At 45.6% G+C, this 17,576-nt stretch overlaps 1 protein-coding gene across 3 annotated transcripts in view; it reads left to right on the forward strand.

Annotated features, from left to right (window-relative positions):
* Positions 1-3,652: 3,652 nt before the first annotated feature.
* TMTC4 (transmembrane O-mannosyltransferase targeting cadherins 4) overlaps positions 3,653-17,576 on the forward strand; it is a 59,735-nt gene continuing 45,811 nt past the window's right edge. The window contains exons 1-4 of one of the 3 annotated variants that reach the window (XM_019663689.1): positions 3,653-3,693; positions 8,953-9,168; positions 13,060-13,175; positions 14,316-14,532. In XM_019663689.1, coding sequence (XP_019519234.1) covers positions 9,007-9,168; positions 13,060-13,175; positions 14,316-14,532 — 495 coding nt within the window. In that variant the 5' untranslated portion in view covers positions 3,653-3,693; positions 8,953-9,006. Of the gene's footprint in view, positions 3,694-3,719; positions 3,850-8,952; positions 9,169-13,059; positions 13,176-14,315; positions 14,533-17,576 lie in introns of those variants that run through there. The other 2 variants (XM_019663692.1, XM_019663690.1) reach the window with 2 other exon arrangements.

Below are 17,576 nucleotides of genomic sequence, written 5' to 3' on the forward strand. Positions count from 1 at the left end.
CCAGCGCTGTTCCCTTCCCCCAATTCCCCAATAAAATCTTTAAAAAAAAAAAAAAAGAGTGGTGGCTGGGCAAGGGACCCACAACACCTGTCCTCAAAAAATTATGTACTTGCTACCACGAAAGCTTCAAATTGGCTCATCTTCCCCCAGCAACGTTTGACAACTGCTGCTGAAAAAAAGGGAAAATATATTGGGGGGAGGGAGACAATAGTACCATCTTCTCTGTTCCAGTTCTTTCCAGTCCAAAATATCAACCTCGTTAGGCGTTTCAGGGTTCTTTAAATATCCAGCTACATCCATGAATTGTACACCCAGTCTTAGCTCCACTAAGAAATGCACTGGCCGCCTGACCTGGACCTCTGAGCCTCTTTATCCTCATCTGTAGGATGAGGATAATGATATGCGCTTCACAGAGCTTTTGTGAGAATTTTTAAAAATAACATATACAAAGGGTCTAGCACAGTGCCTGGCACACACTAAGTGCTCAACCAGCTTGTTTTCTGTGTGTGATGGTGACCCCAGAGCTCCTGTCCAAGGGGTGAGGGCCAAGGGGTGGTGGTGAGTGTATGGACCAGCAGCAGGGAGGTATTCTCTGCATCTTATATTTCCTATTAAACCACAAGATTGTGAAAGGCAGAATCAACACCAGGTTTACCTTTGTATTCTCCACAGAGTCTGCCCTTCTACTTGCTTGGCACATAGTATATCATTTTGATCATGGCAGGCTCAGCAGTTTACAGAACAGAATACCACTGTATTAAGTCAAGAGATTCCAATTCTAACACCAGCATTGCCAATAACATGCAGTATGATTTTCAGAAATGTACTCAGGGAAACATTGTTGAGCATCTACTATGTGGTGGGCACAGCAGCTGCAGGGGATGCAGTAGTTCAGACATGGTCCTTGCCTCTAATGATGGAGATAGACTTTAGACAATGATCACGTGGTTAGTTAGTTACAATTGTGAGAAGAACTATGTGAATAGACTATATACAGATGGACCTAAGGGTGTTTGGAGAGATAATTCAGGGAAGGCTTTTCTGAGAAATTGACATTTGAGCAGAGACCTGAAGGTTGAATTAGAGTTAGCCAGGTGTCACAGAGGAGGGCAGGAAGGAGTGCTACAGGTGTATGCAAACAGCCCAGCACACTGTAGGAGTATAAAAGGTCAATGTGGCTGAGCTTAGGTAATAAAGGTGATGGGGCACGAGATGATTCAGGAGCAGCAGGCAAGGGAACGGGTCATGCAGCAGCATTTTGGCCTTCAACCGAAGAGCAACAGGGAGCATGGTATGCCAAGGCGGGCCACAGTGAGAGGGAGCCACCTTGGGGTTAGAAAATAAGGGCTGCATTGTCTATAGAGAACTGAAAAACGATAGTAAAACTAAATAGAACTTTTTATTTTCACTATGCACGGGGAATTCTAACTATGTCAATCAGTAGTGTGCTAGTAAATGTTTAAAAACTGTTTCTCTGGAGATATCTATAGCAACATCTATATCTATATATAATAGAGACAGATATAATGTACTGATATAAAGGATGTGTGGCACACAGTTTACAAATGATGATAAAATATACAAATACTCTTTATTGCGAATTCCTATAGTTGATGGATTCTTATGGAATGTTTTTGATTTTTGCCAAAGGCTTGTATCTGTATCCAACTGATGCTCATAATTCAACCATGAGTTCACAAATGGAATTGCATCTCAATCTGCTTTTCTCAATAAATTTACTGCCATTCACTCTGATATGTGATCTGTTAAACTATTTCTCACCCTTTCATTAAACTGAAATCTTTTCATTTCAGCACTAAGCAAAACACACTGTAAGTTTAATCTGCATGATTAACATTTTCTCCATCATTTTCTTAAGTCTAGAGACAACCAACAAAACAACAAATCAAGCCCTGATTCATAATGTTTGTCAACTTCCATGGTGTAAATAATCCCACAGTGACCCATTGCAATCTATCAATGTGACACCACTGAATATGAGTTAGGAAGACACAGTAGCACAGCATTATATGTAGTAGTGAAGATGGAAAGAAGTGGACAGATTTGATACTTAGCAAGTAGAATCTTGCTAATTTGTTAGATGCTAAGGGCAAAGGCAGAGTTTGGGAAATAGTGGGCCAATCGCTATCTCAGGGAAACCTGGCGAGTAGCAGGCAATGAAAGCTTGCATTCCTTTGGAGATGTGTTCCATTTGAGGTGATTACATGACACAACCAAGTGGAGAAGCTGAACAGAAAGACAGATTGAACGGGTTTGGAGGTCAGGGAAGTAAGGATCAATGATGTAAATTTGGGATATATTGATTGAAACGTTGGCAGCGGATTAAATCATGCAGGGAAAAATCGTGAAATGAAAGGGCTGAGACCTTGAAAATGTCGTTTGGAGGTCATTAAAAAGCAGATAAGGAAGCCAAGGAGAGCAGGAGAGCAAAGTACGCTATCACCAAAAGAAGTATATGTGTTAAGGCGGAGAAATGTAAAGCGTATTTTGCTGAGAGAGCAGGTGAAATAAGCGAGACTGTCCATTGGATATAGTGATCTGGGTGTTATTGATGACGACAGCAAAGGCAGTTTCAGTGGAGCGTGGAAACCAAGAAGTAAATGGGAGTTGGGAGACTAGAAGAGTGGGAACAGGAAGCTCTTTCAACAACTTAGCTAAGGAGAGTAGGAGAGTGGCAGGGTGGCAGCTAGAAAGGTATGCAGACTACAGGAAGGCCTGGGACTGATTAAATGCTGATAATAATAGGGATCCAGTCAAGAGGTAGAGTTGATGTTAGATCAGATTCTGTAATACTGGGGGAAAGGGGGAGGGAGCGTGGAATGCGTGCTTTCAGGAGTAGGTTTGTAGATTTGGCAGTGGAAAGTGGATAAAGTTTCTCTTTTTCTTGAAACAGGAGACAAAGTAGTCTGCGAAAGGGGCTAACGGAGGCTAATGGGCAGGGTGCGCAGAGTTGCAATCCGGTTGGGAATGGAAGTTTAGGGCAAAGTGACTATGAAGATCTGGCCAGGAGTAGCGCCACAGCTGGGTCCGTGGGTCAGCAGGAGAATGAAGACCCTGGACCATGGAAGAGGACCTGCTAAAAACAAAAGCCAAGGGCAGCCGGGGCCTTGGATGGAAGAATGCAGTTTCACTTCAGTTCTGAAAGGCAGAAAGTGGAGACACACATTTGAAGTTAACTCCTCCTAGACAGGAAGAAGTCCAGAGTTCTGGTTGTTCCGATCCAGCTCCTGTTCCCGCAGGGAGGCTGCAGCCCTTCCGCGGAGCGCCATCGACAGCGCGAGGAGCGCGACACAGGTAGGAAAAGGGCCCGGGCCGGCGGAAAACAAGAGAAGGGACGCGCCTGCAGTGGCCCGCGAAGACCCGCGAGGTCGGGATCCCGCAGCCAGCCTCACCGGGTCAGGCTGGGACCGCCCTTTCCCGCCCCGGCCGCGCCCGGACTCCGCGCGCTCAACTGCGCTTCCTCCTCTGTCGCGGCGCGGATGCGTCCTTGCGGCTCCTTCGCCACAGACAAGAACTCTCTGGCCTGACGTCACCGACGCACTAGCCAATGGGCTGAAGAGGCACCGGCTGCAGCGGAAAGTGACGGCAGAAACAGCCAATGGCCGCGAGGAGGGGGCGGGCCGAGGCGGGAGTGTGACAGTGACCGCCCGCAAGCTTGGGGAGCTGCGGGAGGTGAGGGCTGCGCGCGGCGCGGGAGGGGGCGCGGCGGGGGGCGGGGGGTGCGGCGCGGGCGGCCCCTCCCCCTGCCCAGCTCCGGGCGGGCGACCAGAGCCGCGGGAGTTTTCGCGCCCGGGAGGGAGATGCGGCCGCCGCTCGGGCTCCTTGCAGGTAACGCGCGGGGCGGCCCCTGCAGGGCGGATCTGGGCCGAGCACGCTGCGGGGCGAGCAGAGTTGGGCGCTGAGTGGACGTGGGGTCCCCGCTGCCGCCCCCAGCTGCGCGGGCTGGCCCGGGCCTGGCGGCGGCGCTGCTAGAAGAGTTGGCTCCGGGACCCAGGTTGCGGCCGGGGCCGAGGTCACGGGGATCGCGGGCCCCGGGCACCCCGGTGTAAGCAGCACGCGGGACAAAGGGCGCGGTGTGGAGGGTGCGCGCTCCCCCTGTCCGCGCCCGGGGCTGCGGCTCCTGCGTCTCCTGAGTCCCGGGCAGCCGTCACCCTGCCTGCTCCGCACCGGGCGCCTGCGACACCTGGTCCCGGGGCCCCGCGCCTGGCCGCCAGCTGGCTGTGGCGCGGGCGATGGCTGGGCGCAGCCGGGCCGCTTGGCCGCCTGCCCTGGGTTAAAGGCGGCTCCCCTGCAGCGCAGCGAGTGACAGCTATTCGGTGCTGGCTGCTGAGCTGAGCGGCAGGAGAGCCGCGTGCACCCACCAGGGCACCGGGGAGTCACCCAGTCGCCACTTCCCCCTGCACAGGCTTGGAGTTTGGGGAAGCCAAGCAGGTCGAGGAACCGCCGCTTCGCCTCCTGCGAACTCCACGGGGTTCTGGGGCTTGTTGATGTTGTGACTGTGGGCTGCGCCTATTTCTTTCTTTCCTTTTTTTAACCACACACAAAAGAAGGGAGGAGTTAGAGGAAAGAGCTAGCCAGCGCGTTGTGAATCATCCTACACTGCTCTTTCCCTGGGGGAGCAGATGGATGGGGAGAATTCCTTGAGAAACAATTGCAGTAACTACTGACTGGGTACCCTCCCTTTCCCCTCTCCTTGCAGTCCCGACCGCGTCTGACGTGCCCCAAGTGCAGGTAGGATAAAGTCACGCAGACCCACTTCCACGGGAAAATGGCCACAAGCGAGCAAGCTGGAAACTTTCTGGGCCAGTGGAACTATGAATGTCGAACCACACACTGTCATTCTTGCTATAGGCAGACATGGCCCTCATGTGTCACTGAATTAAAAAACGGGAAGGCGATCACTGGGGAAAGATAGCACTTGGAGTCGCATTTTGTTTAGCGCTAGGTGGTGAAGGGAGGTTGAGATGACAGTCTCCCTTGCCATGAGGGCTCTAAAGGAGGAGCGGTTAGCTCAGGTCTCCAGATGCTGGGTCAGAAACAATCGAGTTATTTAATCTGATTTCCAGAGGCACCGTTTCATCTCAGCCTGGCAAGAGGGCAGCTGGCGTGTGGATGGATTGTTACTGATGAGGTAGAAAGGCCAGCCTGAGGCCAGCAGGCCCTTCAACGCATGTGGAAGCATTTTCCGTCGTAGGTGGCTGCTGCTCATTTTTCCACGCTTGCTCATTTTTTAGGTTTGATCTGCCATTCCTGTTTCCTGCAATCCAGGCTGGGTCCCCAGGGTTCACAGCTCAGTGACATTTGTTTTTTGGGAGCGGGGTGGGGGTCCCTGTTTCAGGTCTTTCTGACCTTTTCATTGATGATTGATTAATGTGTTTTAACCCCCTGAAAATAGAGGTTTGATATTAGAAGTTTGAGAATAAAAAGACTTCTGTTTTGTTCTAAATTCATCTGCTGGTATGGCTGCTTAATTCTAAATACAGTGTGAAATGGTCACAGGCGTCAGATAGGGATCAGAGCACCAACTTTATCAGCTGGCAAAACTGGTTAGAGCACTGCTTAGACTGAATTGGGGTTGAGGCCACAGTGGGGTTTCCTTCTTCTCACTCCATGTAAAAAACGTACCATCCAACCACACCCAAGAGCCAAGGCCCCCAGGCAGGACAACACCTGGAGACAAGGAATAGGGCAGTGCAGCCAAGGGCTCATCAAGAGAAAAATGGAACATGTCCCTTCCTATTTCATGGCCTGGGCACAAAAAAAACAAACAAACAAAAATGTGGAGGGAACTGGTCCCCCTACCTACCACCTCACGTGGGCAGGGTTTGTTTTACCCAAGAGCCAAGCCTAGCTGGGATCCCTGAAGAACAGGCCATTTACTGTAGGAGGAAGTGGAGCTGGGAACAGGATCAGTATATGTATGGCTGTGAAGTTTATGCAGGACACACAGACACCTGGCCAGGGAAGCAATGCCCTGGGTCTGCCCAAAAGAAGGGCACGTTTTATTCACTTGCATCAGATCAACTGATAGGCTACTACTACGACCCTGGTAAGCAATCTACAGGAATAGACAATTGATGGCAACATCAGTGATACCAAGACAGGAAGTTAGGGACTAGGCATCAGGAACTAATTTCTCCAAAATAGCAACAATAACTGGAACTAAATTATTTTCATACATCCTGTCCTTTAATCCTCACCACAACCCCCTGAAATAAGTAGTGGTACCCTGTTGTGCCAATGAGGAAGTGATCCTTAGAAAGACTGAGTAGCTCCAGGTCATGCAAGTAGCAAACCCACACCTGTCTGTCTCCAGAGCCTGTGCTCTTAATCACCGGCCTTTGAGAATGTTGCATGGGTTCCTAACATGCTGCAGCTTTTACTGCACTTGCTAATCTGCAGTATTTTCTGAACTATCCAGTATACACATTAACCATAATGCCTTAAACAAAAAAGGTATCCGTGAGTATTTTCAGAGGCAGCAAAGAAGTGGGAACCTTGGATACTAAGGGAAGAAAGCTGCTACGAGGAGGGGAGCCAACCAGAATGGAGAAATAATGTGGAAGGCAGGAATAGGGCCAAACTGTGTTCTCTGAAGGCCCTGCAGACGACGAGGGGATCATTCTGAGATTGGCTCAACCTTCCTGCTGACTCCACAGGCTTCCAGGCCTGGCCCAGCAGGACACCCCAGATGTTAGGGGTCCGTAGTCTGCCTTCCATATATCTCAACTGTTGCCTGAGTACCAAAATGATTAGTCTGTGTTACAATCTGAGATGACAGTTGAGGCCTGACAACTAATTTCAGAAGCACAGATGATTTCCTGGTTCAGTATTCTACCTGAAAGGCCACTTGAAACTCATGTGAAATAATATTCAAGTATTTGGGCCTAAAGCAGATAACATCAAGACCACCTGTCAAGTTCACTCTCTATTGTGCATTTGAAACTGGTATAAAATATCTGCTTTCCTCCACATTAACTTTTTAAATCAAAGAACGCTTTTTTATTCCCTCCATGTTAAGTCATGGTATCTTCCTAACTATTAAGTCTTATTTATTTTAAGTAACAGGAGTCATTTCTTTAGCTCAAATGTAGACATAGTAGTTGGGGCCTGCATGGTGACCTATATTGTGTTTGAAGCTGTAATTTGGACTTGACCAATGGTTAACCCTTACATTGGAAAAGAAAAAAACAAGGCAGCAGGTAGCTGGAATTTCCCCCCCATCAGTCCCCCCTCTTCCCACCGCCTTCCCCCCCCTCCCCCCACCAGCACTTGCTGAGAGCATGCGTTACATCAGGTGGAGAAGCTCAAAGGACCAGCAGTGAAAGTTGCAGGGCCTTTCCTCTCTTGACTGAAAACCTGGATCTCTTTCCAGCACTTGGAAAGGGATAATGTGACTGTTGGATCTGTCTCTGCATTCACTCAGATAGAAGACTATTGAAAAGATGCCCGTGAGCTCAGATGGCCTATTTGTTTGACTTATCGATTCCATAATCTGGGGGATTCCCTTAGAGACCTGGAAGCAAATATTTATCCAAACTGCCTTCCCAATCAAGAAGCCTGGGATTCTCCTCCATCTCAGCATGAGAGGAATGGGGAGAGGTCCCTTACTCAGGAAGACAAGAGCCTCAGCACCAATACACCAAATACTAAAGGGGATTTTCAGAAGAAAATAGCTCTGTGCCTGTGCTTTCACCAAACTCCTTGAAGAAAGTACTTGTAATAAAGCTAGCTCCCCTGGGCATTCATTAAAGCCAGACAGTGTTTCTAAGCACTTTAGTTGGATGTGTTATTTCACCCTCCCGACAACCATGTGAGGTTGGCACAGTTATCATCCCCTCTTTAGACATGAGGAAATAGGCCCAGAGAGGTTAAGCAACTTGTCCAAAGTAACATAGGATTGGAACCTGAGCAGTTGACCCAAACATAATCCTGGTAAATCCAAAGAAAGCACCTATTGAGAGTGTGTGGGAATGGGGACAGATAAAATGTGATTTGGGGAGGTAGTTTGTTATTTCTTTGGGCGAATTCCAAGCCAGGAAGCTCTTAAGCAGGTCTCACTGCTGGGAAGTTATGCTTTGCAGGGTAGCAGAGGAAATGGACTCTAAGAGGGTAGGTGACACACCCAAGGCCACAGAACTAAGAAGCATAGCTGAGAGGCAAAATTTTCTGGCTTTCATATTTTGTCTGTTTGAAAGACAATTTTAAAATAAGTAAATTTTTAACTTGATTCTCTCACCAATATTAAAGGTTATATCCTCACCTAGAATAGCCTCTATTCTTCTTTCAGATACAGCTCAGTTCTTTGTGGAATAAGATATTTCCCCAAACCAGTGGGTCAACAGCGTTCTCTCCTTCCTCTGTTTATCGTCTGTGTGAACCACTGATCTGGCATCAATCGCATGCCCTGCCTCATCATCTCTATTCATCTCTCTCCCAGCTTTTCATCTAACTGGCACGAGCATCTTGAGTTCTCAGAATCAGAATCATGTTTCATACCCCGTCTCCACATACAATAGGCTAAGACCCAACAATGAATATTTCTTGATTTTTCTTGATTGAATGAGAATGATACCTTTTTTTTTTTAACTTTGTAAACTGGTTCTAGAACTATAAAAATTGATTCTCTTATGGGGTTGATAAATATTGGAATCCATTAAATCAGCGTTTCTCAAGGACCATTCAGCATCAGAAACCCAAGGGTTACTAATTTGGCAGGTTGAAGTTGGGACCAGGAGAATCTATATTATGTTCCAGGTGACTTTTGTGCCCACTAGAGTTTGAAAACCACAGTTTTTAATGAGTGCATCCTCTAAGATTGCAGCATAAAGGACTGTCTACCTCTTATTCATTTGAGGTAAATATGTACACTGGAGAAATATTCCTAACAATGCACTGATGAATATTTATACCATGTTATTTTTCTTACAGACTTCTAACCAGCATAATGCTGCAGCCAGTGGCTGGCAGCCTGCAGTTTTCAAAATGGCCGAGTTGGAGGCCAGTTTGGACGATGTCATTCCGTCTTCTGTGCTTCCTCCTTTCTGGGCTAAGTTAGTAGTGGGATTCGTTTCCCTCGTGTGTTTCGCACGTAGCTATGATGGAGATTTTGTCTTTGATGATTCTGAAGCTATTATTAACAATAAGGTTTGTATCTTAATTCCTTCCTGATAAACTTATATTTACCACTTGCCTATGTCTCAATAATAATCTAAGTTTGTGCTGAATTATTATTTTCTATTAAACTTAGGTTAAGCATTAGCCTGGGCCCCAACAGTGCTCTAGATTTTCCCTCTCTTTTAGATAGCACCTCCTTGATTGAGCTCCTTTTCTTGCTGGCAGCAGGGTCTCCAACCCCTGCCTAACCTCAGACCTTATCCTCCCTGTGAACCCCATGTGAGGCCCCCGTCCACACCTGTATCAGAGAGACCGTTATTCTAAGATTAGAAGGCAAGGGCATTGTAATCTTAGACTAAATATTTCAGGTTTTGTGACAAATTTCCAGAACTCTAGGCCAGAACGATTCCTCCCACCCCACTCTAGAAAAACAACAACAAAAATGCATTTGCTACAGTGATGGACGAGTCTAATCACCCACAAAAAGTTATGTCCTCAGCAGCAGGCAGCGAGCTGTCTTCTTCTTTGTCCTTTGTTGATAGCATCGGGACAGCCTGCTGACAGCTGCTAGAGGACAGGGAGCTTACTGCCGGTGGATAATGCAGTTCCTGCTCATTTCGTGTTCGGAGACTCAGATTTGCTGAATTTGCAAATTCCCAGCTGGTTTTGCCCTATCAATAGGAGCTTGCTATATTGGTGCAGGGAAAATGATACTCTCTTTCACTCTAGAGATAGGGAAGAAGGTTTGTGGAAAGGGAAGAAAAAAATTTCAAGGAGCTAAAAGAAAATTAGAACAAGAAACTTGGAGGCAGGGAAGACCCAGAGGAGAAAGAACTTGGAAATGGCACAGGTTAGAGCCTTTGTGACAATCTAGTTACTCAGCAGATATTTTATGTATGTGCATTAATTAGTGAAGAGAGTTTGAAGGAGTATACTAGCGCCTCCCTCTCTCTCTCTCTCTCTCTCTCATTCTCCTTGTTGCTCTCTCTAGTAATGCAACTGTAGGAACTCTTTGTAACACTGTTGAATGCTCTTAAATTTTTGAAGTCATGGATTCTACCAAATGAGGAAAAAAAATCATTTTCATATTGAAAATGTTGGAAAAAATTCTGTATGTAATGAACACTTTTTCTGGGGGGTGGAGGGAAATGACCGTTTTGCAGACATTTTATTTGTAATACATTGCAGTTGATTTTCTCTAGTTGAATGGTACAAACTACAACATTGTTGATGCTTGTTTTCATTCATTCTTCACTTCTAATTTTCTTCAAGTTCACCCAGCCATTGCTGCAGCTGTTGTTTCAGTTCTTTTTAAAACCACACTTAAAAGAACAAGAAGTTTGTAGCTCAAAGCAACTACATCGCATTTGTGGCTTCGTAGCTACAGAATTGCTTTCCTAACAAGGATTCGAGGTTATGACTTTATTTTTTAAATTTCGTTCTTTGTTTTATTGGGAGTTTCTTGACTCTTCACCTTTTATTAAGGGAGGTATATAAAGTGTTACCTCAGAAGCTCTCCGGAAGAACTTGGGTGAGCAAGGCATGGGAAGCGTGGGCTCCGTGGGTGTGGGATGCCCTGGGTGGGGGGGGGTCATCCTCTTTCCTTTGGGGATAAGGCAGATGCAGCCCTGTTGTGGCTCTGCTGTGCATTGTCTTTGCAGTGTTTTGTACAGCATCACACTGTGCCCCTTTGTTAACTTACTAGCCCTCCCCCCCCCTTTTCTTTCCCATTTAATGAAAGGCGCTCCTCCGTTCACTGGCACCATGCCTACAGTAATGTGAACCAGGCTGTTACTGGCTTTTATTGGTGTTAAAGACTGTTTTCCAGATGCTCCCTTGTAGCGTTGAGTTGCCTGCTTTCATGGAGATGATGATTTTCTTTGAGACAGTGGAGTTAGCAGGGATTTCAGCCATAACACGTCTTTTCTATAAATCATTACGAGGAAAAATTTACCTTTCTTCTTGTAGCGTGCCCCACTCGGTGTAGGCTACGCCTAATCAAATATTTAGAACTTCTTTGGTGTTCATTTTCTGCTCAAATGGAGGGAAAGATTCTCTACCCAACCCCTTTACAGCTAAACAAGAACCCAAGGGATGATGAAAAAGGAGATGGACTTCCAGTTTTATGACTGAGTAAGCTCAGTTAGTGGATGGGTTACAGAAATGTCTAACCAACTCATAGAGGGGTCAGTATGCTCAAAGCCTCTGAGGCTGATGCCCAGTAGAAGTGAAATTCACCCTCAAAGTGAGTATCAGGTGACCAACTTTGCATCTCTCGCCTCTTTGCAAGCTTTTCTCTTTGAGTCAGCAAACATTTAAATAGCTAGGACACAACTGACCTCCACTGTGTGTCATGGATACTGGTGATTCTCTTGGGCCAGCCATGATTTGACACACTGTCTCTGTTTGAGGCATTCCTCACTTTCTGGTTGTTCTAAGCTGCAAAGACTGGCCAGTTTGGATGCAGACACAGACCTAGGCTCTTCTATCAGGTGCTCCCACCTGTTGGAGTCAGGAGCTAGTCAGGCAAAGAGGGGGGGCTCTGGAGGCAGCCAGCCACCTCAGCAGGGTGTCCAGGGGTGTGATCTGTGGGTGTGCTTCTGGCTGCCCAGCCCTAAACCTGGTTTTCCAGCCCACATGGTAGTCAGGGAGCCTTGCAATCCCCTTGAAAGCATCCTTTCTTTTGCTTAAGTTAATCAGAGTTGATTTTACTGCAGTGAGGAGTCTTGACTGATACACCATGCAGTGCTTAGAACATCATAATTTCTAGCCCCTAAAATATCCCTGTCTCATTATGCTTTAAATAGAAAATTAATATTTGGCTTTTTTACTTACCTTACAGTACCTTGTCTGCCTTCTTATTAGACACAATTTAAACAACCTAGTTTCACAATTAAATGTAAAAAAAAAGATGCATTTTTAAGCATCTGTAGTACAGTACCAAATTAAATTGCCTTAGTAGTAAGATAGGTCTAGTTCTTAATTCATAGTGATCTTTACCTTTAAAAATTATGTGGAAGTTGTTTTTTATTTAATTTTACTATGCTTAGTTCATGATCAAAAATGGGAAACTTTAAAAATAAGTGTTTATCCACACTTATGTTTTAACTGGGATATTTTTGGTAAACTAACTTATGTATTGTATATGAGAGAGGGTAATAATGATTTCCTTTAGCTATATGATCCATTCATTCAGCATAGATTAAGGACTTTCTGTGTACTCCTAGCAAACACAGATGTGTCCTGGGCCCCTTAGAGCCTCAGTTCAGTGGGGCAGACAGAAAATAATTACATGATTATAAATCACCAGCGTGCCAGGCTCTGTGAGGATAGATGCGAGATACTCCAAGACCCATAGAAGGGGAACTGCATCAGCTCAGGAAAGTTATAGCTAAATGGCCAAGATATGAATGGCTGGAGGAGCCGCATTGTGAAGAGTTGAGGGGTGACTAGCTGGGTGGAGACCTGCACGTGCAAAGCCTTTGGGATGGGGTGCAGCAGGGGCTGTGTAGGGATTGGACAAAGGCCACTAGCAGGATCACCAAGTCCGAGAGATGAGCCTGCAGAGTTCAGTGGGAGCCAGAGCACCCCAGGACTCTATGGAGTCCACATGAAGACATTGGCTTTGCCCTGGAAGAGGGGAGAACTGTTGTAGTGTTTTCAGCAGGGGCAGGTGGAGTGACCTGATTTGCATTTTGGAGAGATCAATGTGGAAAAACATGTCAGAGAGTGCAGGAGACCCGCTAGGAGGCCTGGCTGTGTCCTAGGTGAGAGGTGATGGTGGCTTGGCCCAGGACTGATAGGAGAGATGGAGAATAAAGGTGTGAGGAGCTTTAGAGAAGAAGACTTGGTGAGGGCTTAGATATGGGGTGAGGAGTCATGACCCCTTTTCTAGAATGTCCCCTGATTGTGTTCCTGCAGGATCTCCGAGCAGAAACGCCCCTTGGGGACCTGTGGCATCACGATTTCTGGGGCAGTAGGCTGACCAGCAACACCAGCCACAAGTCCTACCGACCCCTCACTGTCTTGACTTTCAGGTGAGGTATGATGGTGTGGGCTGGACGGGAGGGCCACCCAAGGCTTGTGCATGATAATGAAGAGGGTTGTGTGTGACAAGGTTCGTAGGGTCCGTGAGTCAAGTCAGTGGTTCTAGGCCACTCACTCGGAGGGTCTCCAGGAAGTACATGATAGTTCCAGCTATTAGGAGTTAGGTCACAGGGCAACAGAGAGAATATGCATGAGGAAACTTGATTGCAAGCCTCACTTTGGCACTGCAGGTGCTAAACGTGGAACAGCACAGAGAAGCATGGCTCCTGGACAAGGAGGACATGCAGATTGGTGAAGTGTTCCATTTTGTGGTTCTTGGAGGTTGGATCTTTTGTGGGTTAATACTGAGGAAACAATATGAGTCGAGGCAAGATACGACATCTAATAAAATTATGATTTTTTTCATTACAAAAAAAATGTATACATCTTCCTACTGTTACCAAGTCAACAGGCAAAAACAAAATGAAGCTAAAAACAATCTCACCACCCTCGCATTAACCAGGGAGCTGTTTACATTAAATAGATTTATTCACCACACAAAGTTTCCATTCATTTCTGTTTCTTGGATGCGTTAAGTACTGTGTATAGATCTCTCAAAGAAGCATGGAAATGATGAATTGGAACCACTGGTAATTGAAAAACAGTCAGAAATAAGAAACCCTGACAATGAGAAAGTATTTCACTGTTCAGGAGGCTGGTGGACAAACTGTAAAGGAGTACATTTTATTATTTTGTGTGTGTGTGTGTTTAAGCAAGTTACATGACTATCGTAAGTCCAGGTCCCTACAGGGTAGCCATGAGTAATGTATTATATCTTCTTGGAATGCAGTTTTGCCTTATTTGCACTTAAAAAATTCTTTTGCTTTCCCTCTCCAAGTATTTGCTGTCTCACTTCTCAGAGATCCCCTTATTGTCCATTCTCCCCTCTGGAGTCAATTATATTCTTACCTTTTCTTCAATCTTCTTAGCTTGACAGGCATTATTTATCTTAGTGCTATTTTACCAAAATTGCATGCAGTCCTTCTCTTCTCCTTTTAGTACTTTCGCTCACCAGCCTTTCCTCCAGGCCGCTTGCATTTTATTTCACATGCCTCTGTGTATCTGGTGTGAGCACCCTTCCTTTGCTACAGGATTAACTACTATTTGTCGGGAGGTTTCCACCCTGTGAGTTTCCACGTCGTCAACATCCTGCTGCACGGTGGCATCTCTATGCTCCTGGTGGACGTTTTCTCTGTGCTGTTCGGTGGCTTGCACTACACCAGTAGAGGCCGGAGGCTAAACCTGGCCCCCAGGTCGTCCCTGCTGGCTGCACTGCTGTTCGCCACACATCCGGTGCACACCGAGTGTGTAAGTATTGTCTGCCCGCAGCATCTGTACTCGTGTAAGGACAAGAAGCGGGGCGCGTGTCAGTTCATTCCCTAGATCAGACTTCCTTTACATGCTTGCAGAGCTGTAGAAGTATACGCTGCTATGCCCTGCCAGGCATTTGAAATGGCTGTGTATAGGGGTAGCAAGCCTCTCTTATGGAAAAATGAAGAGTCCCATATTGGTGAAGACTTGATCATGGCGGTATGGTATGATCCCTGGTGACACTCTGTTTTGCTTACATGGCCACACTGTAAAGGTATGAATGTTGAATGTTGTTCGGCTTTGGGGTCTAAATGCTAAGATTACCTTTCTTCAGCAAAGAGTCTGATGCAATTTTCCTGTGTTGGCTGAGAGATGTATAATTTGCAAAAATCCTTTCTCATACTATTGTGATTGTCCCCACAACTCTATGGGGCAGCATAACAATTTCCACTTTATGGAAGAAAAAATGGACTTGGAGGACAAATAAAGGCCTTATCCCAGGTCAGTCATGTAGCGGGTGGATGTAAGGATAGAACTTAAAATCTGGTTGTCTAAGGTTTATGCAGAGGAGATGCCAGCATACTCTGAGTTGAACTGGAAATGGGTCCCCACATCCTGCTGGGGAATTTCTCATGCATTCTCCCACCTTCCTTCTCCTCTTCCTCACTCCCTGTATTATCCTCCTCCCCATAACAGAGTTGGCCCAGGTGGCTTGGCGGCTCCTGACAGGGCCTACCCTGCTGTCCTGTGGGCCGTGCCTTTATTCCATTGAACTGCTGTGAACGTATGCGGTACAAACTCTGTGGGGTTTTCAGCAACCACGCTAGCCCCGCCTCTGTGATAACCCTTTGAAAATGTAAATCACCGTGTTCACTGAGGGAAAAGATTTAATTTTAGTCATTCATTCAGGGAGCGTGAAGTACCTAGTATAAAATACTATGTGTATTCTATTACTTCACAATAGACCTCTGCATCTCATCTGTATTTAAACACCAACATATTAACCGATTGTATGGGGCATCTTGAAATGAAGTTTCAAAATACTGAGCAAAATTCCTGCCTTTAGCGTCTGATTTTATTAAACTACCTACTCTTTGGTAGTAAGGAGATTGTGGAATTGTTCTCACAACGTTCTGCTAATGCCTTATTACTGTAAAGCTTTAAAAAACATTATCATAATTTTTTACTTCAGCAAATTCAGAGGACTTAAGGGACTGGCAGGCTGGGAGCTGTTGTAAGCTACATATACAAATAGAATTTTTTTCTTTATGAGTTCTCTTTATGGTCTAAATATTTGTTGGGACCTAGAAATAGTATACACATTGATCAGAAATAAGGGAATTTCTGGCAAAAATACTGATTTACTCTTTTGGTCCTTTTCTAATTTTGTGTGATATTAAAAGCAAAATGAAATGGTTGAATTATTAACCAAGGAAATTTTTCTAAAATTCTGATTCTAAATATTGAGAAGTCAGTTTATAGAAAGGTTTGAAATGTATACAAAGCCCCAGATAAGTGCAATCTGGGAACATGTTATCCCCAAAACTCTACATTTGAGATATTTCAAATTAAGCCAAGGGAAGTCTAGCTATAGAAGAAAAGGAAATACCTGAAGAAATGTCTTCATTTCTTCTGCACCTCCATTCCATGAAAGCCATTCCTATTGCAAGAAAAAGTTATAGGTCATTAAAAATTAGCATTCCTAAGATAGGCAATTTGTATGTTCACCTTTCATTGTTTTGACAAATTGTATTCAGTTTCCTCCTATCTATGCCCTCCTGTTATTTCCCACTGTACACTTAACTGAGCAAAAATCAGGACCACCCTAGGAACCAATTGGAAGGAGAGTTCCCAAAGGTTTCCGGGCCAGTACCAAGGAAGCAGGTCTGTGCTCCAGGCTGTGGGCCTGGCCAGGATCTCTAATGACAGCCTTGGGCGCAGTGTCCCCACCGCCTACCCCAACTCAACACTGATCCGAAGGATTGAGCATTTGGGTAATAATTGTGCTGCTTCTGTTTACATTTATTAAAGGAACACAGTGGCGGTGTAGGCCCCTCCAAGTTTTATTAATGTCAATTTCTTTGTATTAACATTTATGTGTTTTGTGTCTTGACATTAACATGGATACTGTTTTTTGCTCATTGCAAATATGAACCTACATTTTCCAGTCTTCTGGGTAACCAGCCATTGACTTTGCCCGAGACTGAAGGGGTTCTGGAACACAGGACTTTCCATTTTAAAATGGGATCAGCCCCAGGCAAACGGCGATGACTCAGTCACACCCTGTAGTTTTCCCCCCTCCCAGTCCCCAAGTGCTAATTAAATAATTGTAATCAGATTTTTTTTTTTTTGCCACCCAAAGAGAGATATGAGTGTCTCTCATTTCCAAATATGTAGCCCTAAATTGCTCTGGTAGATATATAAGGCCTCCATCAGGCCAGTCACCAGAAAAGGGAGGTGAGCTAAGGGAGGGGACTGCCTAGCCTCTTGTCTCTTTGGAGACCAGGATGGAGGCCCCAAGGGTTCCCTGAGGACACCAGTGCAACTGTAGCCTTTCCTTTTTCTCAGAGCATTGGTGAAGATTTCAAATTGCCTGAATTCAGGTATCAAAGAGGGCAGCTCAGGCCTCCGTAATAATTTTGCCCATCCAACAAACCCGGAGTTAATACTGAAGGGACTGGGCGAGGAAACATTCTCCTTCTCCCCTTCTTCTAATTCCTTCTTATGCCCCCTGTGCACATTGTTCCTAGTGGGGAAACAACAGTGTCACCTGCTTTATGGATTTTGGGGGATTGCAGTGATTTTTCCAGAAAACTGGGGGGGAGGAAGAAACTGTTCTCTACCCTTCTAGGTTCTTTAAGCTGGTCTAATAATTAAATCAACATAAGACATATTAGCAAGAGAAAATAACCAAATTTAATTATATACTACATGCAGGAACCCCACATACACAAGAGAGTCAGAGAGCCCACATACATGAGAGGTTCAAAGACAGAAAGGAAAAATGAGGTATATATGGCATCCTGAGCCAAGGGATGACG

The sequence above is a fragment of the Hipposideros armiger genome, unplaced genomic scaffold (genome assembly GCF_001890085.2).
Source record: "Hipposideros armiger isolate ML-2016 unplaced genomic scaffold, ASM189008v1 scaffold_397, whole genome shotgun sequence".
NCBI classification, from domain to species: Eukaryota; Metazoa; Chordata; class Mammalia; order Chiroptera; family Hipposideridae; genus Hipposideros; species Hipposideros armiger.